This window comes from Lates calcarifer, linkage group LG13 (assembly GCF_001640805.2).
Source record: "Lates calcarifer isolate ASB-BC8 linkage group LG13, TLL_Latcal_v3, whole genome shotgun sequence".
Taxonomy (NCBI): Eukaryota; Metazoa; Chordata; class Actinopteri; family Centropomidae; genus Lates; species Lates calcarifer.
The window spans coordinates 5,802,952-5,827,179 of record NC_066845.1 but is presented as its reverse complement, the minus strand read 5'-3'; the positions used below and the strand labels follow the sequence as shown (position 1 = coordinate 5,827,179).

At 40.3% G+C, this 24,228-nt stretch overlaps 2 protein-coding genes across 2 annotated transcripts in view; one reads left to right on the top strand and one right to left on the bottom strand.

Annotated features, from left to right (window-relative positions):
• The window catches only part of fbxl17 (F-box and leucine-rich repeat protein 17), a 204,570-nt gene extending 183,898 nt beyond the window's left edge, over positions 1–20,672 (bottom strand). Inside the window, exons 1-6 of the mRNA XM_018675016.2 lie at positions 20,455–20,672; positions 17,672–18,180; positions 16,558–16,941; positions 16,269–16,391; positions 15,746–16,003; positions 15,409–15,540 (exon numbers count right to left, since the gene is read on the bottom strand). Of these exons, the coding sequence (XP_018530532.1) occupies positions 15,409–15,540; positions 15,746–16,003; positions 16,269–16,391; positions 16,558–16,941; positions 17,672–18,160 (1,386 nt within the window). The 5' untranslated portion in view covers positions 18,161–18,180; positions 20,455–20,672. The remainder of the gene's footprint in view (positions 1–15,408; positions 15,541–15,745; positions 16,004–16,268; positions 16,392–16,557; positions 16,942–17,671; positions 18,181–20,454) is intronic.
• Positions 20,673–21,465: 793 nt separating this feature from the next.
• prxl2c (peroxiredoxin like 2C) lies at positions 21,466–24,052 on the top strand. The gene is made up of 6 exons (XM_018675007.2): positions 21,466–21,704; positions 22,042–22,110; positions 22,222–22,275; positions 22,557–22,662; positions 22,762–22,896; positions 23,024–24,052. Exons 1-6 carry the CDS (start codon positions 21,522–21,524, stop codon positions 23,152–23,154), a joined length of 678 nt encoding a protein of 225 aa, XP_018530523.1. The 5' UTR covers positions 21,466–21,521; the 3' UTR covers positions 23,155–24,052.
• Positions 24,053–24,228: the final 176 nt, after the last annotated feature.

Sequence of the window (24,228 nt, the reverse complement as noted above, 5' to 3'; positions counted from 1 at the left end):
AGTTCAGATAAGGCAAGAGTATTAAAAAAAAGGTCTGCAGTGAAAGAGAGCTCTGCAGTGTTGTAAAACTGTTTATACTGGAATAAAAAGTGGCTCATTGGAATACAAGGGAATAAATATGACTCAAAATCAATAGTTTCTGCAAATTATGAATAAGAAAAATAAAACCGAAGAAGAGAATTCATGATTGCCATCTTACATCTCTTAGAAAAATGTTATTTTGTAGAAAATTCTTTAATTAAAACTTTTGCTCAGTTCTTACAGCTCACCGGTTCCCACAGGCTTTTGCTTCAGCTCTTCCAAAGCACACCTGATTCCACAGTGCAGCCCTGACAGGCCTCTGAGTCCTTTTCAATCAGTGTTCAAGCAGGCTTTTGCTGCAGAAAAAATTATTATCTTAATCACTAATCAATCCGCTGATCATTTTCTTGACTGATAGGACCATCAGTCCATAATCCAAAGACATTCAATTTTTAATACTTATATATTTCAAAATAAATGGACAAAACATATTGACCTGTGTGTGTGTGTGTGTGTGTGTGTGTGTGTGTGTGTGTGTGTGTGTGTGTGCACGTGTGTGTCGGTTTGGGCAGAAGTGGAACTGTAAACCACAGATTGAGGCTTTAAATTGGTTAAGGTGTACCAGAGCAGGGCAGCAGCAAAAACCTGATGTCTTGGGTTTTTTTAACATGTGTTCTGAAGCCAACAGCTTTAATAATGTGAGATGAGAAACGTCTTTCTCTGTCTCTCGCTCTCCCTCTCTCACATACACACACACACTCACACACAAGAGCACACATGCTGTACATCCGCAAAACCTTCAATCAACATGTTTGCTACCTTGCTCTCTCACACACACACGCAAACACACAAATACACAAACACACGCAGAGAGCACATCACCCTCCCACCAGGCTCAGCTGCTCCTCTACCTCCCACCACATTGACCTTCACCTGTCACACAGGCTTCATATTTACTGCCACTACAGCCCATCTGCCCACACTCTGCTCTGACTGTCAATCAGCAGCAAGCCACCTCCCCCTCTGCCAATCCATCAACAGGCCTAAAGCACCAAACCACACCGTGGGGCACAAACACTGACATCAACAACAACTGATCCAGTGCCTGATGGCTTGATGCCACTTTTTGCCAAGTTGATACCTACTCAAACTTTAGGTACTGATCAGTAGTTTGTACACTTTACGCGATGTTTTGCTGCAAACAATCTAGATCTAGACTCTCTGCTGCTCTCTGCTCTCACCAAAAATCTTGACTCTAGGTTTCATTAATCTTTTACCTTTGTAATTTGTGTACCCTAATCAGTTCCAAGATTGGAAACACGTTTAACACGAACTCCCTCCAGAGAATATACATTACAGGTGACAATTTGAGCTGGCTAGCAGCAAGAAAGTTGCTGTATGATCAAAAACAACTAATGAAAACTGTCAGTTTCTGGACATTGCATACCACCTATTGCCCAATTTTTCATAACATGCAGCGAAGAGTGTCTTTTTTAATTGCAAATGATGAAAGACAGATGTGAAAATTGGAGCAGCCACACCTTCAGCGTACTGTACCAACAGTATGTTTAATGGGGTGCAGTGTCTGCCAGTTATGTGCAGTCAGTTCTTATTAGTCATAATTTTAGTCTTGTGCAGGTACAGAAAGGTCAGCTGCAAATTTATTTTGTGCAGACACACACATGTGAACACACCTATGTTTCCAGTAATGGCTCATATTTCTCTTCCCTTCACCGCTTTCTCGAGAAGTGGGACAAATGCTCCAGGTAGTACAGCACGCTAAGAGCTCTCACACACACATATACAGACACACACATCCTTCCCCTGCAGGTAGTAGCGCATGGGTAGGGGGGCCGCAGGATTCATCCCCCTGCATCTCAATGACAACCACACATCCACAGGGATTTATCTAAATGCAAATCAGCTGTCTTCACCCAACAACACACATATAATTTACTTTGCATGGCCCAAAATACACAACGCAGCTGAGTACAGCCAGCCAGACAGCAAGTCAGGCAGCAGGGCGGCCCTTCGGCTCTGCCTTCCCTTTCATCTGTGCCCTCTGGAGCGTGCTCATTTTTACCAAATTCACTTTTAATTGAGAGCTAATTTAGCTAAGCCAAATTCCACAGCAGAGGTAGATTAGGCAGGAGCTGAGGAGGGGGAGCAAAGGGAGATGGAAGAGAGAGGGAGGAAGAGTCGAGGGGAGAAGAGAGGAGAGAGACGTGGAGTGACAGGTGACAATAAAATCTGCTGTTTGTGTCATTCTCACTCTCAAAGGAGGGACACAGTTTGAATGACAGGAGGAAAGAGAGAAAAATATGAGAAAAATAAGGTATAGATGTACATTTAATTTGGCGGCAACTACACCTGAAAGGCTAATAAACATTTTTGAATGAGAGAAAAAAATCTTCATAGGTTATTCATCAGGCAATTCAAAAGTTGTCCTAAAAAGAAAAAGTGTTTTCATTGCAGTGACAACAATGTCAATCGAACTTCCATTCACCTCAATGACCCACGCTATACTTCCAAGAGATAAAGGTGACCGAGAGCAATGTGCAAGGTGTCTGTGAAGCTGGTAGGCCCTGCGACCTGTGATGTAAACCATGCTGTAAAGTGATCTACGCTTCAAAGGTTATCTTGGGTCTTGGAGATGGGGAAACAACCTCCTTGATGCTTTCTCCACTTCTACATAGCTGTTAATTAGCCCAGCTAAGTGCACCATTAATCGATTGCTTGTCTCTACGCTATATCTCATAACAGTGCTGCACTCTGGCAATGCTGGGTGAAGAAATGTGAGGTTCAGAAAGTCACACTTTTCCACTCGTGAAATACTGGTTCGGGGTGGGGGGGGGGGTGGTAAGCAGAGAGTAATGGCTGCTTCTCAAAGACAGGAGTGGGTGCTGTACTGATGGCAACTGAGAGGAAGAAAAAAAAACACCCGCTGTAGTATACCACTGTTGACATCGATTATATTAACACTCTGGATAAGTAGAAGGATATTTGGACAGCTGTGCGCTCTGGGGCGGAACTGTGTGCGTCGGAAATTCTCACAATACAGATGTGATTGCTTGACATGTTCTGAAACACATCACACAAGCTCTTAACTGTAAGAACTCATCAGCTGAGGAAAAGTGAGGAAAATCTGAAGTGAAAGAAAATAAAAGTAGAGATGAAAGTGAGCAGAAAGTGGAATCCGTTTGGATCCCAGTGTGGAAAAAGAAGCCCCCTCTGGTGTGACAAAACACGGCAGGTGATAAAGAAACAACATACTGCCTGTGGTTCAAGCATTTTCATCAGACTGACACATAAACGTAGAAAAAAAAGGAAATTTCTTGCAGGTAACAGACTACAATGTACAAATCAGGCACTGCTTCAACAGGTGGCAGGCTGTGCTGCTACCCTGACAGCTTTTTAAAATGAGCTGTTTAACAGACTGCAGAACTTCAATCCAAGCTAGTGATTCTGTCTGTGTATGTGTATCTGATGTAACAATGAATATTTGCATTTTATATGTTTTGTATTTGGATAGATTCAGAAGAAGGCAGGGCAGAAATTAGTGTAATTAAGACAGAAGTGTGTGAAAATCATAGAAATTCTTAGGCTGTTATTTCAATATTTTTATATATAACCTTGATTTTATTTTTGTTGATGCTACATTATGCATAAATCAATCATAAATCACAGCTTTACAGCTGAACTTCAAAAATATTTATGAATAAAATACAAAAAGACTTTGCTTTTTAAAGCATAATGATGACTCTTTTGATTATACAGTAGAAAGAGCTTACCAAACATTTGCTGGTTATACCTTCACAAGTACTACCTTTGACCTCCTTTTCTCAATTTCACATGAAATTAAAATTAACATGTACAAAGTCAAAACATTTTAGACACTTCTGACATTTTACAATGTGAATGATTAATCAAAAAGCCCTACACTACATTGTTCAATGTCCACTGCAGAGCAATTATCAACTGCAAAAAATGATTCATATATCTCCATTCGTTTACTTACATTCGTCTCACTAAGACGTGGAACCCTAAAGCTTATAAAAACCCACCACCATCTTTAATACACTACAGTGGTGTATAGAGAGAGGAAACACAACATTGCACTGTAGTCAACAGCTTGACAGAAGAGGAAACCTTCATTCACTTCCAGTCAAACCAAATCCCATGAAAGTCCATCAGCAGAGCAAGGGAGTGAGCCCCGGGGAGTTCAGGAAAAAGTAAAAAACTGGTTTCACCAATGTTGAATTTGTAATCAAAATAAAACTATTCCCAAAGCAAACCAGAAATATACAAACAACAACCCCCACACTCCCACACTCTCTCTCTCTCTCCCACACTCTCTCTCTCTCTCTCTCTCTCTCTCTCTGTCTGTCTGTCTGTCTGTCTGTCTGTCTGTCTGTCTGTCTGTCTGTGTCTGTGTGCGTGTGTGTGTGTGTGTGTGTATGCTGTAGACAGAAAAAACTGTAGCAGACTGGGAAGGAAATGCAAACAAATCACACCCTTTCTCTTGTGACTCCTATGAAGGCCAGTCAAGTTTTTTCTAGTTTTGAAGATGCAGGCCACAATTATGGCAACATCTCAATAATACAAAAAAACCCTTTGCAAAATTGTAAACTATATTGAAACTTTAACTTTGCTGTGTGGTAATTTTACATTGGGAAAATAGCAAAATACAGTATACTTGAAGACGTCACTGTCACAATAGAACTACTTGATTTTTAAAGGGGAGGTGAGGGACAACATCGTTCTACTATTTATGTATGTAATATGTATATTAAATTATAACATCCAACATTCTCCAAAGCCTCTGATTGGTTAGAAATCCAAATTTCCAAAGTGAATTTTGCTGTGCAGTTGCATTGTACAATGCGATATTTATATGCAGCATGAATCAACCATGAACCAAGTCAACAGACAATGTGTCAGTGTTACGTGTGGACAATGCACACATGTAGACAGTAACAACTCAATGGAGAAAATTCATGCATTGTACAACTAAGTACATGCCTCAGTATGCCTACAACCAAATGAGCTATATTTAACAATCAAAAAAGTAAATATTCAAAACTCTATAAACAACAACAACAACAAAAGCAAAGCAGCATGATGTCCAGCTGTCAGTCTCTGGAACAGAGAGGTCTTTCTGACGTCAGTGCCCACTACAATAAAGGCTCCAAGCGTCCAGAAATAGCCTGGCAGGCCTCTTAGAAACCCACTTCTAGGAAGGGGGGGGGCATTCCTCAGCCGGGTTGTCCTTGAAAAGATGGACAAGCTGCGGCGAGATAGAGGCTAACCAGCATCCATACATGAGAGAAAGATAGAAAAATATAATAAGATAAACCAATAGAGGGAGAAACAAATATAATGTATTGAACAAGAGCAGGAAAAAAGGCAAGGGCAAAGCAGGGAATAAAAACAGAGAGAGAGAGACGGGGAGAAACTGTACAGGTGAGGGAATCCCAATTATAGTGTGACCTCGTTAACCCCGGAGGCTCGTTAGTGTCTCGTTACAGCAGCATTCTCCAGGCCCATCCTCTGTCACACCTTCATTAAGCCCATCGACCCACTGTGCTTATTAAACACATTCATTACCCCGAGTATTGAACCGCTGCTGCTATCACTGGCCCCCGAATGCAACAACGGGGGGGGGGGGGGGGGGGGACCAGAAGGGTGACGTCTGGTAGAGTTGCAAAATAGCGGAGGAGGAAACAGGTCATGCACACAAATGGACACACGACATCTACAGACGCTCAAAGAGACACACACTTTCCTGCGTCTTATCAATCATCACTAATGAAGTCAAATTAGAGCGGGTCTGGCCTCTCAATCACGACGAGACAGAGACAGCAGGAGCAGAGGGTGACAAAGGGGGAGGAAGGAATTGAGAGGGAGGATATGGCTTGTTTGAGAGAGGAGGAGAGTGATGGGATGAGTTGAAGGACCATGAGCGTGAAAAGATAATAAGACTTTTTAAAAAGCTGAAGGCAGCAGGTAAACTTTCTCCCTCAGTCTTCTTGTGCCTTTTTTCCAAAAAAAAAAAAAAAAAAGGAGGACAGAGGTGAATCCCCAAGGAGGGCTATTCATCATGATACATACAAAACTAGTCCACTGGGCGAGGCGAGGCCTCCATCCTGGCTTCGGGCTCCCGCTTTACATGATGACATCATTTCTGCCCTTCTCAAACAAAAGGAAAACTCATCATCAGAGAGAGGGAGAGGGAGAGGGAGAGGAAGAGAGAGCGCGCAAAGAGATTAAGAAGAGTAAAAGGCATGAGCAAGGTGTCGGAAAAGGCCATGAATCATAGTGACGTCCCTGGCTGGGTGTCAGGGGCTGCTGCTGTCTGGGGCTGGATAAACAGGGGGCCTCTAAAGCAATGCTCTTTAAACGCTGGCCAGGTCAGAGCCCGGCATTGGCCCTCAGGAGAACTAAAATCTGTGCCAATTTTTTTTTTCATCTCAATTGATTGTCATAAAGTTACTGGCTGTTGTGTTTCCAAAATAACAAACCCAATTCCCTGCTGACTATCAGGGGTGACCAACTAATAATATATCAAATTCAGAGTTGCTGTAATTGTACTTGAAAGAGGACAGAGGAACTGACACATCATTTTCATTATCGATTAAAGCCTTATTTCCTCAATTAGATGATTACTCGTTCAATGTCAAGCCAAAGAGCAGTGCCAATCACAACTAATTAATGATAAATTTTCTTTCAATCAACCAATCAATTAGTTTGTTGCAGCTCTAATTCTATCTGTAAAATATACACCAAAAAAGTCCAAAACCCAAAGACATTGTTTACTATCATATCAAGTATCAAACCCTCAACTTTGGCAAAGGTGGACAAGGAAATGTTTGGCATTTTCACTTGTAAAATGACTCATGATCAATCGATTATAAAAAAAAATTGTTTGTTGATCGACTAGTGGATTAATTGACTGATTGCTTCAGCTCTGCTACCTTCATTCAAAACAAATATTTCCTCCTTAGATTCACAACAAAGTGTCAGCGTAAAAAATCAACAACAACAACAACAACAGTGAGTTATAAGCCAGAAGGCAGGATAAATTTTGCACAGCCTGCACACTAGCCATTCAATAAAAAAAAATGTTTCAAGCTGTGTGTTTCATCTCAGCTTTACCCCCATCACAGGCTGTAGTTCCTCCATGTGCTCAGCCAAAGTAGGCAATGAACAGAAAAGGGAAAGAGAGGGAAGTCACATTAACATTAACGTTCTTCAGTGCTTTTTCTGGTACTGTGGAAGCTGTGGGCGAATGCTTGGTAACGTCATGGAGATGTGTGCTGCTACATCTACAGTATAGCACTATAAGCTTATTACTGCTGCTACTTACTCCAGAGTTTCAGGCTGCAGGTGAGAAAAAGCTTATTTTCATATTCAATAGCATCAAAATTCTTAAATAAACTACATGTCGTGTAAAGGATATGGAGGGTACAAACAGCAACCATTCACCTTAATCACCCATATTTGGACAGGAAAATATTAGTTTTGGTATCAGCTAGTTATTAAGCATCAGTGTTGTCCAAATCAAACTGACTTTAAAGAAATATCCTTGTGAATATTCCTCTCTACAACCTGTCGCAGGTACATAAACCAATGAAGGAGGAAATCTGCAAAGGAAATTAAAAATCCTTGTCACTGAAATATTTATTATTTTCCTCAAGTTTTCAAAAAGGGCATGGGATCTTTTATGTGCAGTCAAAGTATTAGAGGAACACTCAGCTGCTTGTTTGCTTACTGCTCGCCCGCTGTAATACCACTGCTCTTATCCAGTCCTACTACACCCTCTGCAGTTGAAAATCAAGCACACCAAGCAAGAGCACTGGAACTGGTACGTCTACAGCAGTACACTTGACTTCAGTTCAATTATTTGTACCTCAAGAGGCAATGAGAAGCAAGCAGGAAACACCCAAAACGATTAATTCACATGCATAAAAGCCATCAAAAACACAAAATATGAAGAAGACAGGGTTAATATACATATACACAAAGTAAACTGAACATCTCTTGAACCATCGCATGGTTTTTGGGGGAAAAAAAACAGGCAATATAATGATGCCATTTGCTGAAAGTAATTGTCAAGGATATATTGATAATCATATGTGCCTTTTAAAGAACTTGTTCAGTATTTAAGCTGTTCTACTGTGTATTGCCAGTAATTTTAGAGCCTAAGTTAATGACACACTGCATTTGGTTCTTCTTGTCCTAAAAAGAAAGAAAGAAAGAAAGGTATATAAACCAGTAAATAACATACTTTGGATATATATAAAACTTTGTCAATATTCTCTGATCTTCTCCAAAGAAATGTAAACACACTAAGCACAGAAGAATGTCAGGGTGCTATTAAAACACCATCCATCAGGACCTACTGTAAATATACTATAATGCACTACTGCTATAACTGCTGCTAGTACTTATATACATAATCCCACTACTAACTTTCCCCCCAAGGCTATTGAGAGAAAGTAAGTTACATAAGACTATGAAAACATCCTCACATAGTCTTTACACAATTTACACTCTGCTTGCATAAGTGAACATTCGTCTATATTGTACAACATCTTTATATTTAACTACTAATGTGTTAGTATGTAAGTTTATTGTTGATTATATTCATGTAGTTTCCGCAACACTATCAAGTTGATGAACAGCTCCATTCCAAAGCCCTTAATTCACCAAATCTGTAACTTTCTGTTCTTACTTTCTGTTCGTTCTTACTTTATATGTGCTTTTTCTGTGGATGTCAACTATAAGAGATCAGCAAACTAAGAATTTTATTCTGCACAGTAACTTGCTCTCTGTGTTTATGGCAATACAGTTTTGAATCAAACTTCTGCTGGTAAAAACTACTACTACTAGCAATTTTCAGTGAAGTCAGTGAAGAGAAACGTGGGCACTACCATCAGAAATCTCCCTCACTACTTCAGCTGCTCTCCATTTCTGCCCTGCCAAACAAAGATATTTGACTTTGGCACGACCATTGTCATTTTTGGCATTCTGTCTCAGCTAAGCAACAGAGAGCCAGCTATGTTGGCTGTCCCACTTCTCAAGTACAATGTCTGTCATTCACTTGACTTTGTTTTCTTTCCACAAGTTTAATACTTTCTACGAGCCACTCAAGAAATCCAAGAGAGCATCCTGCCACACCAAGGTCTTTGTCTACTTTTTCAAAAAGTAATTTCACCTGTGTTATTGATAGGGTCTGGGGAAAAAAATGCCCAATGTTGATGCTGAATCTTTTCCCGGGGTAACTATGTTGAAAAGAAAACATTGTAGCAAGGTGAAATATCACTTTGGAGGCATGCTTCACAGACTCACATTTCTGAAAGTGCTTTCTCTTTCTTCCTTTTCTTTTCTCTCCCCTTTAAAACTTGTTTTGTTCTTGGGCAGACGGCGGAGGGAACATATCGACGATGTCTGTGTCTGAGTGCAGCCGGCTGTCCAAGTTAAAGTCAGTGCTCATTAATGCATCTGATTACTCTTCAGGCAAAGGCCGATCAGCGACCGGCCCAAACACACACACACACATAGAAGCGCATGCACACACACACACAGAGGAGCATTTTGGGTACAGGGATCAATACGAAGGCACTTCAAAAGAGCAATGAAGAGGAGGATATCGGAGAGAGGAATGTGCTGTTAGACTACATACTGAGAATGTAACCAGTGGTAATGGGGGAAATAAAAGCTTAAAGAGTGTGCAGATGATGCACAGAGTTTCTGATTTCACAACATACATCCAGGCCCTTATCCTAATGAGACAAGCGTAATTAGGAATGGACCTTACTATTACTTTCATTATCAGTTAATCTGCTGATTATTTTTTTGATTAATCAACCATTTGGTCTATAAAATTTCAGCAACTGTGCAAATGCTGATGTCAGTTTTTGAAAGTCAAGGGTAGCATATCCAAATACCTTGTTTTGTCTGAACAGCAGTTTTGTTTTTTGATAAAGGCTACAATTAAAAGCTCAAGATCGAGAGTAAGAGGACATTGAGTTGTTTTGTCAACTGTTGTTTCCAAATTCAAGACCGAACAGCCAAGCTCTACAAAAGTATAGGATTTTTATTTTCTTTATATCATACAAAACTAGCAAATACACATTGAGCAGTTGTGTACTAGTGGAGTTTTCTTAAGAACAAAGTTATGTTCATGCTGTTTTACTAACACAAAAATGCAGCTTGTACTGGCTTGCAGTCTTCACAGACTTTGTTGGTGCATTGCTACATTTCTTTGCGCTGCCAACAGTTGACCAGTACAAAAGAACAAAAAAAAGCCTCTGCAGCACCAGTTGGTCGATTGATCAATTGATTAATTGACTATTTGTTTCAGCTCTTCACACAGCAAACATAACAAGATGAGAAAAATGGCAAGGAAAATTACAACAGATCCAGAGTAAGGAAGGATAAATAAAAAAACAGAAATTATGGAAAAATAATGATTTTAAAGAATAAAAAATAGAAAAGGCAGGGGAAGCAAAGAGAGGACAGGGGACTTAAGTTAATTTGGTTGGCATTCTCCTTGGCATGACACAACATAAACAGACAAATAGGCACAGCTCTGTACAGCAAATTCCATCTTGACCTTACCTACATATGGCTACCTCCCAAGTCCACAGACACAGATGGACAAAGAGAGCGAAAGACAAAAAAGACAGAGAGGGAAAACTAAAAAGACTTCCTGATGACATGAAAGCATGGAAATTTTGGATGGGAGCAGAGCTTTTCCTCACTCTGACAGACATAATCCACCGCCATTAGCAGTTAAACTGACTAAATACATCATACAACATCTGACATTCAACATCCTGAAAAAGTCTAAACTCCTGTCTGTAAAGACCAGAGGGGATTGGGAGAGATCTTAAAGAGTAGATGGACAATGCACTGTTTGTGTGTGTGTAGTTATATGTTTGTGTGACTGGTCAGCGTGGTTCTGTTTATCTCTAATTACAGTCAAATACATGAACAAAGTTTCCAGAGGAGATTCCAGTGCAGCTGGCAGCTATTCAGTTCAGCTGTTCCCATGTGTGTGTCACGTCCACTGTTTTAACTAGGCCTCTGTGCGTTTTAGAGTGTGTATGTTGGTTTATGTCAAAAGGTCTATCCCATAATAACTGACAGCTATCATTATCACTTCCTTTGTCTTTGCGCTCCCTCTAATCCAGCTAATTAAATCTACTAATGTCAATATACAATTTAATCTGTGATTATGCCTGATTGGACCGATATAGCCTCGCTGTCATTCCGTCTGCCAGCAAAAACCCTCCTGACCGCTGACAAGCCAGACAGACAGCCAATCAGAGCGGGAGATGAGGCCTCCTTCCCAGACCAGTGGCCAAGAAACACCGCTCACTTTGACAGTTCATCGTTCTCAGTGTTTCATGTTGTTCCTCAGACAAACACGTCCCCTTTCCATTCCAAATGCCTGAGAGTGAGAGAGCTAGAAAACGTGGTGAAAGCTTGGGAGGGAAGTTCTGATTGTACATGCAGAGTGGTAATTACACCTAAATTGAGGGCACATGCTAATCTATGTTAGGTCATCTCCAGTTCCACTTACATTTCCACATTTTGGACTAATTAAAACTGTAAATAATCAGAGCCTGTGTGTGCGCGAGAGAGAAGGAGAGAGTGCGTAGGCAGACACAATGCCTTTGAGATGAGCCAGTGGAGGAATCTTCCCATCACACTGCAGGAAAATTAAGTGCACACTCTTTGATTTTAACAAGACAGGAGAGCAGATAAAGCTTTTTTTTAAGAGAGGGGAAAAGAGAGTAGAAAAGTGCTTGACTAGCAAAAATGTTTGTAGATTGTGATGTGTGTTTAATTGAAAGGAACACTGGAGCAAAGTTACCAACATGGAAAGATGGGTGACAAGAGGCTTTTGCAGCTTATAGTCCATCCACCAGTTGGTCTATGAAACTGACAGAACTCAAAGTTAAACTTTCAGGGCTGCCTCTCCCCCCTACGGCAAATTGAAGCGAGATGAGGAAAAGGGGAATTTGCTATTCTCAGAGCCTTTGCCCTTCGAGGTGGTGAAAGAGAACAGAATATGAATGGAGAGGGGAGAGGGAGAGAAAAAATACTTCAGAAGATGAAAACAAGCCTTGAAAGGGAACCGGTGCAATATAACCAACTCTGGCATAAATACTGGATGAACGCCAATAAAGAATGCAGGGTAGATGTCAAAAAGGAGTGGGCTACAGAGACACCAGAGTCACCAGCCTTTCACACAACACACTCTTAGCCCAGGGTTATCTGTAGCCCTGGGCTGATTTGGCCCCAGGCTAACAAGCAATGAAAGAGCAAGCATTAATTTGTCAACTGTAAACAAAATTTGAGGACACTAGTCAGAGTTGGAGACATCTTCAGCATAGAATTAACAACTTTTAAGTTGTTACTACAAACTACTACAAATTAAACAAAATAACTGGTGTGCCCTTCAGGATGATAATTATCAGAAAATGTATGCATCATCTTTAAACTTTAAGGAAATTTAAGGGAAAATGTAATTTCACAATTGCAAATCTTGCATCACAGCAGAACACCATACACATCTCCACCACATTTAATGTCTCCAAAATAATCCAATTTCCTCCGTTAACTCGCAACTGTAATTTAACATTTTGTGACTTAAATTTATAGGATACTGACAAGAGAAAAAAATAAAACAGAGCAACATTAGCAGAGTTACTACTAATATTATCTGTGCTAGTAGTGTTTAAATACTTCCTTAAGGCTACACAGGCTTATTCAGACTAGCTGCTCCCCCTTCCTCCGAAAAAACTATTTAACCATCTACAGAGATGGATATGGTCTTAACATGGAGAGAAAAACCCTCCAGCATGGAACTGAAACCACAACTACGACAAGAAGAAGGCAAAGACAGGCAGAAAAAATGTATGTGGGTGTGCACATGGCAAAGAAAAAGGGAGAGGGCAAGTGAAAGACCACACAGAAACATCCTGCAGCCATTCAATTATTCAATTTTGGAGACAGGGGGAGAAAAAGAGGGCAGATCAGAGTGAGTGAAAGGCTCATCCTCATCTGTGATTGATTAGGAGAGACAGAGACAGGATACTTGTACCACAAAAGCCAGCAAAGAAGAGAGAAGAGAAAACAAGAGGAGAGGAGAGAAGAGGTCTTACAATATAGCCCTAAAGAGGCTTTCACTGTAGTGTCCCAGGACTATGCAATTCATTGCACCCTGAAAACCAAAAAGGCCATTTCAATGCCATTCACTAGATCAATTCATGTAGAGAACAAGGGTTGAGCCCACACAGTGATCCCACAAGTCATCAACAATTTAGTTTTTACATAAACCTTTCAGAAAAGACTTTTATGCTGCCTCAAACCTTTTTTGCTTCTCTGTGAACAGCTGACCTAGAGTGAAATAAGATCATTGAAGTACAAAAGGTTGAGTCACCTATTAGATTCTGCATATGTCATATAATATTTATAATTATTGCATTAAAGCCAACAGACTGTATCATTTGACGTCAAAGTCTAAATGAGTACAAAATCAAAACACCTAAAAACAACATTAGTGTTCATGCGTATTTTTGGAACTCACAGTACATGCATATTCAGCCCAACTAATCTGGAGATTGTAATTACAACCATTTTCCTACGAAGCAGCAAAATCAGATTTATTTTTTTCTGAGAAGTTGAAGGAGAGAGTTTACTCAAGCCATCAGAGAGAATAAATGGCCTCTGACAAATGGCATGTAAGTGTTTCTGGGTCATCTTAATTCTTGGCAAACTTAATGACAATTTTAGGCCAAGCAACCACAGCACCTAGACATAACAATTCCCATATAAGCTCAGCCCATTTCTCTCCACCCTAATCACAGGAAGCTAAAATAACTGCAACGATCTCACCTCTGAAAAATGACTGTCTGAAAAAAATGTCTGAAATTGATACTGCTGCGCTGAAATGTTATCAGCAGCAATATTAATCTCTCACTTAGTGGTAAATGCTAATTTCATACACTATTATGTTGATGAATGGGGTTTTAACAAACTCAGCTATTGTTAACAAGTTAAAGCCGACTAATTTATCAAGATCATGATTACTTATGGACTGCAAAGAAATATTAGCAGGAAAAAGGGCAAAAGCATTAGTGAGAAGGGGAATATCTAAATAGGGGATGGAGACAGACATGCCACATGACTATTTATATTCTCTGTCTGTATCAGAATCCAAAATTAAATGACAAATACAGTTACAGTGAGTATGTGGTTGTGATTTTGTGAAAAAATGCACTACTCAGCGTTAGTATCAACAAGCTGTGGTCTACAAAAAGAAAGCAGCTGGAAGGCCCTTTTCAGAAATTGGGAAACAGTGACATCTAGTGGTGGTTTAAAGTAATCCGTCATTTTCCTCTGTACATGCTGTTTTTATTAAATTAAATCTGAACGGGAGTAAAAAATAAAATTAAAAAATAATAAATTTAAAAAAAAAATGAAAAAGCAGTTCATTTTCTAAGGTCATGTCATGTTAATGATGAATAAAACACAACCAGCTATGACAATGACAAGTCATTAAACTGATTCAGGCATTAGTCAGCAAACATGTATAAGAATGTGGGTGGTGTTAATATGCACCACATATTTTCTTACATTAATGAGTTTCAGTAGATTCAAGAAATACTGTCCCCTGATTTAATTGCAAATTTACAATCTAAGAACTTCCAAGTTCTGCTCATCACACAGGAAAAGCCAAATTCTTAATTTTCCTTTTTATCCAATGACCATAATTGAGAATATTGAAATGAAAAATATTAAAGTGAAAATAATGCTTAGTTTTGAATTTAGTGGGGAGGCAACCTTTTTTTTACATTTGGATCAAGGACTGTACCTTGTACCTTGATTGTTTACACGACGAGTGTCTACCATAAATCAAACGATGAGGAGTTTCTTATGTCAGTCGCATACATTTGTCTGCCAAAGCAGTAAAAACAAGAAGTATAGAAGATTAGAAGAACAGATTGACCAGTGCTCTAAAACAGGTGATTCAAAGAGGATAAACAGTAATTACATTTCTATATAGTAATGCAGATTTTGCCTGGCAAACCTTAAAGCTAGTAGGAAGAACGTTCATTGGGTAAAGTTTTAAGTTGCAATCGTGAATGAATTCTTAGACTAATATGAAAAGAAAGAGAGGGCCACAGTGCTACATAGCCAAGAGAAGCTCCCAGACAGTCTATATGAGATGAATGTACACTTTTGTGTCAAATTTTCAAATTGCCAAACAGAGACACACAGATACTTGGCTCCTGTATGAGCAGAAACCCAGAGGCAAGCAGGGAGAAAAAGCACAACACAGAACATGAGACCAGAGGTGTTGGGACTGACCAGTTTGTTCTCCTGCAAGTAGAGTCTCTGCAGTTTCGGGCATCCTCTAGCCAAGGCTACCATCCCTTCATCTGTGATACTGTAGCACTGACCCAAGTGGATGTCCTTCAGCTCGCTGCAGTGCTGTCCAAGCTGAGGGCAGAAAGAAGAAATTATTGAGTAGATGTAATATTAAACACAGGTAAACTTCACCTGAGTCATTATATTGGATTTTTGCTTCAGTTTTCGTTTGGGAATAAAATGAAAAAATGAGACAGGTGTTTCACAGACAAGCAGAGATCTAGACATTCAAACAGGAGGTTTTGGACCTCCTTTTGTCTCCATTAGGGCTCTATACCTTTTTTAGAGCGTCGTCCGTTAGTTTGTCTTGATTGCCCACATGCACCTTCACCAGCAGAGGGCAGTGCGTAGCCAAGGCCGACAGGGACGTGTCACCCAATTGCTTGCAGCGGTATGCTGTATACTTCTGCAGGCCTGGACAGTGAGAGGCCAGGGAGGACACGCCATGGTCATGGACCCCTCTGCAATCTGAGATGTTAATCTCTGTCACATTCTGCCTCCGAGAGGCTATTTTCACCAACAGATCATCGTTTACCTGGGGAACAGGATTAACAGAAGAAGAGATGAAAGTAAGTAGAAAAAAACAGAACTTTTTTTATTATTATTAAAGTTAAGGAGATGAAGGAGAAAGACAGAACAGATTTGCTTGCTCGTCCTGCTCAATCATTACAAGCTAGAGTATCAACTAAGTGTATAAAATGTAAAATGTAAATGGTAAAAGTGTACTACTCTAGGAGTAAAGAACAATTCCCAGAGACAACAGAGTGTCAGACAAAATGTGCACTACGCTATGTGCTTACTTGTTGTAGGCCACTGAGGTCGATTTGCTTCCAGAACTGGAAGTCCAAGCAGAGGTCCCTCCAGTACTTACAAACCAGAGAGGCACACAGACAGCGCTCCTTCACTGTCAAATGGGAGAGCACCTGCAAGGATGCAAAAGGAGAAAGAATGCATAAAGACAAGCCATTCAACAACAATTCACAGCTAAGTTCTGGCTTAGTATTTTAGTGTCTTCATTGTACTTAACCAACTGAAAAACATCAGTAAATAATTACAAAAAGATGGTTTAACTCTTTGATTAACTCTAACCTTAAGAAGGATGGAGGAAGGCAGGTGGTTGATACTCAAGTGATCAGCAGCGTCAGAACTTCTCGCCTGGCAGTCATCATAATGATGCAGACAGCAGGGGGACAAGTCTGAACTGTGGGGCAAGTCAGCACGAAGACCCAACCCACAGCAGCCGTCAGCAGGTGAAGAGGAAGAGGAGGAGGCAGAGGAAGAAGAAGAGGAGGAAGAGGAGGGAAGCGGACAGATGGGAAGGTGGCAGTGGCCAGTTTCAGAGTTCGAGGCGGCCTCTCCTCCACCTCCCCCTAGTCCTCCGTTCTCCAGGCCTCCATCAGGGGCAGCGAAGGCACAGCGCGGCTGCTTGCAGGGGGTGCACCTCTGCACCTCAGAGCACTTCCTCTTACACACCTGCAGCCAGAGAGACACACAGATCAGTCAGGTGAAACCAGATTTTCTGAAGGCAAGTCAAGGCAGATTTGACTGTGAAGGCGTCTTATTACAGTTTACAGCGTGAAAGAACCTTACACCACCCACGTTATGAAACAGCAAAACAAACAGCACCCCTGACCGTGGATCCTTGTATGCAGCTTTGACTTATGGCTGGTGCAATTCTTTAATTACATCATGAGAACACAGACAACTGATGGAGACTGAGTAACTCTTTCATCTGCAACACCTGGACTTGAATGACGCATTCAAGTATTTCAGATTTTTTTCAATTTCAATGTAATTTTAAGTTGTTTACACTTTGATCTGGAAAGAGCAGCTAAACACTGAGACTGAGACACTATAATGGTGTGTACAAGTGGTGATTAGTAAATTTTCCACTTATAATATGTAATACATATTACTAATACTTGGGCTGCCTCTCATCAGTTAAAGTCTTGGTTGACAAACACATATTAACCAATTGGTAGTTTTCAACTGTCTTTTGGAAGTAATGAACCATTAGCCATTAAGTCACTGTCAGAAATGGTTGTCAAACATTGTCATTTTTTTAGTAGAATAATTTATCAACCTAAATTCTATGGCTACTTGTTGATAAACTTTGAATTTCTTTAAGTGATAACCCTGGTAACCCTGTTTAAGAGCACAGCTAAATCATGGATGTTGGTGCAGCACTTCCCGAGTTCCCTACCATTTCAGTGTAGTCGCTGGTGCAGCCAGGCACAGGCACAGGTATGGGTACAGTCACAGACACCCCAGCAGTTCGAAACAGCGCTGGTGGTGGAATCAGTTTGGCAGGAACGGCCGATAACAGGCTCCTCCCCTGGCCCTCCCAGATAGATAGTTCCCTTGGTGACAACAGGAACTTGGAGCAGTCCTCAGGAGATGCGAGTGTTGCGTATCGCTCAGCAAGCTTCGAGGCAGCTACTGCTCCAATGCCAACTCCACCCACGCCAGGAATGCTGATTCCGGGGACGCTGTTGTGCCGGCACCCGCTGCCGTTGACACCGACCTCCAAATGGTTGTTGTCGTCGTCGAGGCTGCTGCTGTTGCTGTGGACGATGAAGCACAGCATACAAGGCCCCTGCAGGAAACAGTTCCTCTTCTTCTTTTTTCTGTGATGTAACTTGCGTGTCCTCTTCTTCAGGCGGTAACCATTTTTCGAGAGAAGATGGCCCATATAGATGATTCAAGGAAACTCTATGGAACAACAAGAGTAAATTGATCATTAAGTACATCCTTCAGCAATCTTCTCAGGACATTGAAGATCAGAATAATGCAAGACTGGCTATTATTGTTGGGATCATATTGGTGTCAATACAATACCTTGGTTTTGGTAGTGATGAAAATGATTTTCAGTAACTTTCTTTTAAACCCTTTTCTTGCTTATTTATCAAAACAAGTCATAAAGAATGATCTTCAATGATGAGAAGAACAAGGAGTCCTGCAACAGATGGTATGGCCCCTACAGAGCCCTGACCTCCATGTCATTGAGTGATGAACTCTGGCAAGTTCAGAAGATGATTTGAACAACCTCCCTGCCAAATACCTTGTAAACTGTACACAGGAGAACCTGTGCTGAACGTAAAGGATGGTCACAGTAAATACCTATTTTATATCTGCTTTGTCTGCTTACTGCACCTTATACAAAGTTCTTTCATAAATAAAAAGTATCACCATTGGTTTACTTTTAGTACCTAAAACTTTTTCACAGTGTTGTACATTATGACATGTGAGTAAACTTTTAAGAAAGACCTGAAAAATGTGAACCTATCCTTTAGGTGTCAAGGACAATTAAGAGGGACTTATATATACTGAAACAGCTGGTAACAGATATGATGCTGAAAATAGATGGATAGTAGCCAACAATGTCATTAGTACACATTACTGGGGTGTGCTGTGACATCTCGGTTTTGTATCACAGTGAAGTGCTGTGCTTGTTTGTAAAAAGCAATCATATGTTGAGTGTAAAGCCTAGACCCCTGAGTCTTAAAAAAATGCCATGACATTCTGCATCCTCTGTTGACATTTTGCTGCTAGCGTTGCCCAGAAGAATTTACTCAGCAAAACTGAGAAAATAATTGGAATTCAGCAAGTCAGTCTCAGTGATACTTACAGAATCTGTGCCCTGAAAAATTTGCTACTTTACCCACAAGACCCAATGTTTATTTAGCTTCAGGCCCTGCCATCAGGTTGACATCTTCTGGCGCCCAGTGGCAAGGATAACAGAACAAGGAATTATTTTATCATCAGCTTTTGCACTCTATAACACACAAGTATGAGTCACTGTCTTGCAAAAGTGAGTCCTCCACATGAAGCTTTTAATACTCACAGCAGAACTGAAATTTATACTGAATATCTTATATCTTATAGAAGTCATGGGGTATATCTCTGTGCTGTATTTATTCAAACACTAGTTTTTCATGTTGAGTCAGCAGGACAGTGCTGTGCATGGCCTGATTACCCCATTAAGGGTTAACCCTGGGCATGAATTTACTCTGAGTCCCCATTGACCTACTACACTCTGAATCTAAACTATGCCACCTTCAAGTTCCCATAAAATCTTGTGCAACCATACCATCTATGTTGCAACAATACTTAATATTCTGCATGAGAACAATATAAACTAAAATAGTAAAGGTCTTAAAATGAGATTTTAGCATAGGGCCTCTCCACAAGAAAGGGGCAGATATTTAGCTAATAATGCATATTGTCATTTAGTGGTGCAAATAGCACACGTTTGTTAGTAATCACGTTGCCCAATAGGTAATGTCAGCCTCAGTGCTATGGAGTGCATATTGTTGTGTAGTGTTTGCTGTGTGTGTCTACAATCTGTGGACCATGTCTTAGATTGCTCAGTAATCTTATTTGTTTTTTGGGTTTTTTGTTTTTTGTTTTTTTTATAACTTTTTACTGTTTTTACCATGTACGCTGGAGGCCTACATTGTTGATCAGGTTCCCCCTGGGTTAATAAAGTTCACAATCAAACCTACATATAGCAGACCACCAAATATAGCTCGAATCAACCCTCTGTCGAAACCTCTTGACTTGTGTTACTTGTGTTGTGAATACATGTCATATATTATAACTCTAATGTGATAACCTACGTTAGTTTACTAAATAGCAGATTTGTTATCGGTATTGTATAACGATAGTCTGTCAAGTTGACAGCTACGATGCATCGCCTGGTTGCTGCCGAATGAAAACACAAAGATGTAAACAGTGAACAGGTGGTCATTTGTTTAGCACACACACACACACACAAAGCAGTCTGAATGTGACGGTTGTGTTTTCCCTGAAACGGCGACAGGTCTTTGTTTAACATTTGCTCCAACTCATCAACATATTTACACCTCACTTAGAAGAAAAAAAGACACTGTTCCGTTGCTAACCCGAGTCAGCTTTGTGACAGGCTAGCTTGCTCCATCACTAGATGCTAAGTTAGCTGTAGCTCCAACATGAAACATGTCTCACCACTTCACACGGTGCTCCCACACTCCGGGCGGTGCTCGCATAATACTGCTATGCTGCACGGTCAAGACGAGCGCTGACAAGTTCCGGCAGGAGAGACACGGACGCAAGAAACCCGGCTACTGAACTAGCGTAGCTCTGGCTCTGCAGCTGCTGCTGCTCCTGTGCTCTGGAGGACAACACTTCCGCACCGAGAGAGCAACGGGAAGGAAGCCGACGAGGGCGATTCGTAATTCGTCATGAGGGCCGGGTGAATCTGCAGCTGTGGGGCCTTAAGGGAGAAACGTAGCCTGTAGTTACTGTGGCTTTAAAAGTGGTGGAAGAAATACTTAGGTGTGTTTTTTTTTATTTTATTTTTATTTATTTTTGTTTTGTTTTGTTTGAAGCAGAAATACCACAATGTAAATAATTTAAATACTCCATTAGAGCTAAAACTAATGCATTCCAAATGTTACTTACAAAAGTGTTAGTAAAATACATTCAGTTTAGTGGGTACACCTACCCAGAAATTATACAATCTAATACAATTCTGCAATGAATCCTACCTTCATGAAGGTCAAAATGTTCAGTTTTTATTCAAATTGTTATGGAGAGGTGCTGATTCAACTGTATGATAATTCTGGATGATTTAATTGCTATTGCATTGCTACTGCATTGTACTGCATTATACAGAGAGGTATTTACATTATTCAGCCTAACAGATATAAATGAGGTGGACAAAAAAAAACAATTAAAAACACCTGTCTTGTTTTAATCACATAATACCATATATAGAGCTGTGGTTGTTGTTGTACATGTGCAAAGATTCCAGTTTTTCTTCTGCATTGAATAAAATAATAAAAAGACCTGGTAGGATTATTATTGTTACTATAAACATTGTATCTATCAAAATATGTTATCTTTCCTATTCAATAAGTGCCATTTCCTTACCTCTCTCTTATACAGAGAGAGAGAGAGAGAGAGAGAGAGAGAGCATATGGGCGTGAATTTCCAGCTACCATGCTTCTTCTCCAAGCCTGAACGGCAACTCCCAAAATAGCAGTGCGAATTCGGGAAGCCTCAGGAAAAAAATGGCTGAAGTAGTTTCACCAATAACTCGACAAGTAACTAAAGGAAATCGGGAAGTCGGGACTCCTTCTTTTGACATTCGTCTCGAAGATGTCGAAGATTGTTTAATTTACGACCGGCACGGAGTCTCCTTTCCTTTCAAGAAGTTATATCAAGACAGGAAATCGGTCATAATTTTCGTGCGGGTAGGGGAAACATTTTTGTTTGGCCTAACCTTAACGATGAGTTGTAGGCTATCTTGCATTCGCAAAAGCACGACAGGTTCAAGATAATTAGAATGAGCCTCAAAAGATGTTTCTTTTGAAGGCATCAAAGTAGGCAACAGGTGAGCCTCAGCCTTGCTGGACAGATGGCCCAACTTCCCATGCTATGATGGAAATGGAAGAATGAAGAGATCATGTCTGTAGGTGAAGACAGAAAGCTTAATATTCAATAGGTGCAAGATGAGAGTTTCAAAAAGTAATGTACTATCTCATTTTACTTATAGTGTATTAACATATAATATACCATATGTGCTTGCAGAATTTCTTGTGCTACAGCTGCAAAGAATATGTGGATGATTTGAGCAAAATACCCAGAGAGGCACTGGAGGTAAGTACTGAACCATGACTGTGAATGCACCAGAGGCAAACACAATCTTAATACAATTGCATCTAAATAACTGATTTTGAACAGTCCATAATTTGATGTGTGTTGCTGCAGGATGCTGACATTAGACTGATTGTGATTGGTCAGTCCGTTCATCATCATATAGAGGTAATTAATGTGTGATCAACAAACATAATATCACAGCCTCTCACAGATTTCTGTCATGCTTATTCAGTTTTCAGTGTTCAGTTGTGATGTAGTGCAACTACACATTTTATGATTCTCACTCAGGTTTTTGATGCACCTATATGATTTTGTTATTTTTGATACCCTGGTCCCGAAAGAGAGACAACAGCCATTCAAGCTGTATTACTAATTAATTACACATAAACTTGTATTTAAATTTAAACTGTACATGCAGGTGAGATATGTATCTCTGTCTCTCTTAGCCGTTCTGCTCCCTGACCAGCTATCCTTATGAAATGTATGTGGACCCGGAGAGGTGCATTTATCAAAAGCTTGGGATGAAGAGAGAGGAGAAATTTACTGACTCTGGTAATGCAATAACAACATGAGGGCAGTATGAGTCAACTTATTTCAAGACCGACATTAATGAAGACTTGTGTGCTTGCGTGTGTGTGTTTATGTACTCAGCAAACCCTAGTCCCCATGTGAAGTCCAGTGTTTTCATGGGCCAGATGAAGAGTATATGGAGAGCCATGACAAGCCCCTTATTCGACTTTCAGGGTGATCTACATCAACAAGGTGGAGCCATCATTGTAGGACCAGGTAAGCTTTCCTGTCCCCCACCCTCTCTCTACTTGTGTGTATCTTTGTTAATGTTCAATCTAAATTTCTCTCTTTCTCTCCATTGTGTTATATCTTTCTCATCTTCTCCCTCACTCTCTCCCTGCAGGCTCTCAAGTTCATTTTTCCCATTTTGACATGAACCGTCTGGACCACATGCCCATCACCTGGCTCATGCAGCTTGCTGGAGTCCAGCAAACTCTGGACTTCAACGATAAGCCAAAGATCATCCACATATAGCCAACTGACCACTTGAAAGTGTGCTTCGCCCCACATCACTGTTATTATCACACATGCAGAGGTTTACACATGTTGCTTGTTAAGTTACATCACCATTGTGCACTGTGAGTGTATTATTTATCATGTATGTGCTGAGTCACAACTTGACTGCCTTGCCAAAATCTTGGATAGGTCTGAATGTTTTATTTATTTAATTTAACCTTTGTTTAACCAAGACCACTTATGAGATACATTATCTCCTTTCCAAAAGAAATCTAGCCAAAATGGAAATGCAAGATGGGTTGCCACATTATAACAATGCATAATAAATACATAAGAACAACATCATTCATTTACAACAATTGCAAATTTAACACAACAGGAGATCAATAAAAAAAAAACATTCTCGATCTTGATAACAGTGATTTCACCAAAAAAAGGGAATTTGAACTCAAAGTCTCCTTACTTGCTTTTTCCAGAGCTTCCAGTCACATCTCATGGGCTGATGAAGTTGAAAGCTCTGGGAGAGGCTAGCAAGTGAACTGAGCAAAGTCATTCTGCAAATGAAGACCATGAGATGTGGTAAAAAGCTTGTAAATGGTCCTTGAGATAAGATTTTTTTCTCCCCAAAATAGTATGAGTGGTGTGAGGTTCAGTGTATGGAGGGGTGAGAGGGGTGTGCATACGTTACTGTTTTTAGTCAAGTTTTGTTTACTACCTGTTTCTATCAGAATCATCCTGTTACACTGTCTTGTGTCTTGTAATTTTGCTGACGTACTTGTAATAAGACGGTGGTGTGGTTAACAGATAACTGGTGCATTGACATTAGTAGGCCTAATTGGCCTTATCACACTTCTTTTTTATATCAGTTTTCCTCATTGACAGTGTTTATTATACTGTAAATAAAGTTTAATTGCTATTTCTTGGCTGCATTTGTATTCACTGCCATATATTTCTGCATAGTCACAGTTTTATGCAAATAGATCTATCCAGCACCTGGGACTACATTGCCAACATACAGTATTATCTATATACAGCTGCTGCTGTTGAACAGTGTACAGTGAAGGGTGGGCACTGGACATCTAATCCTGATAC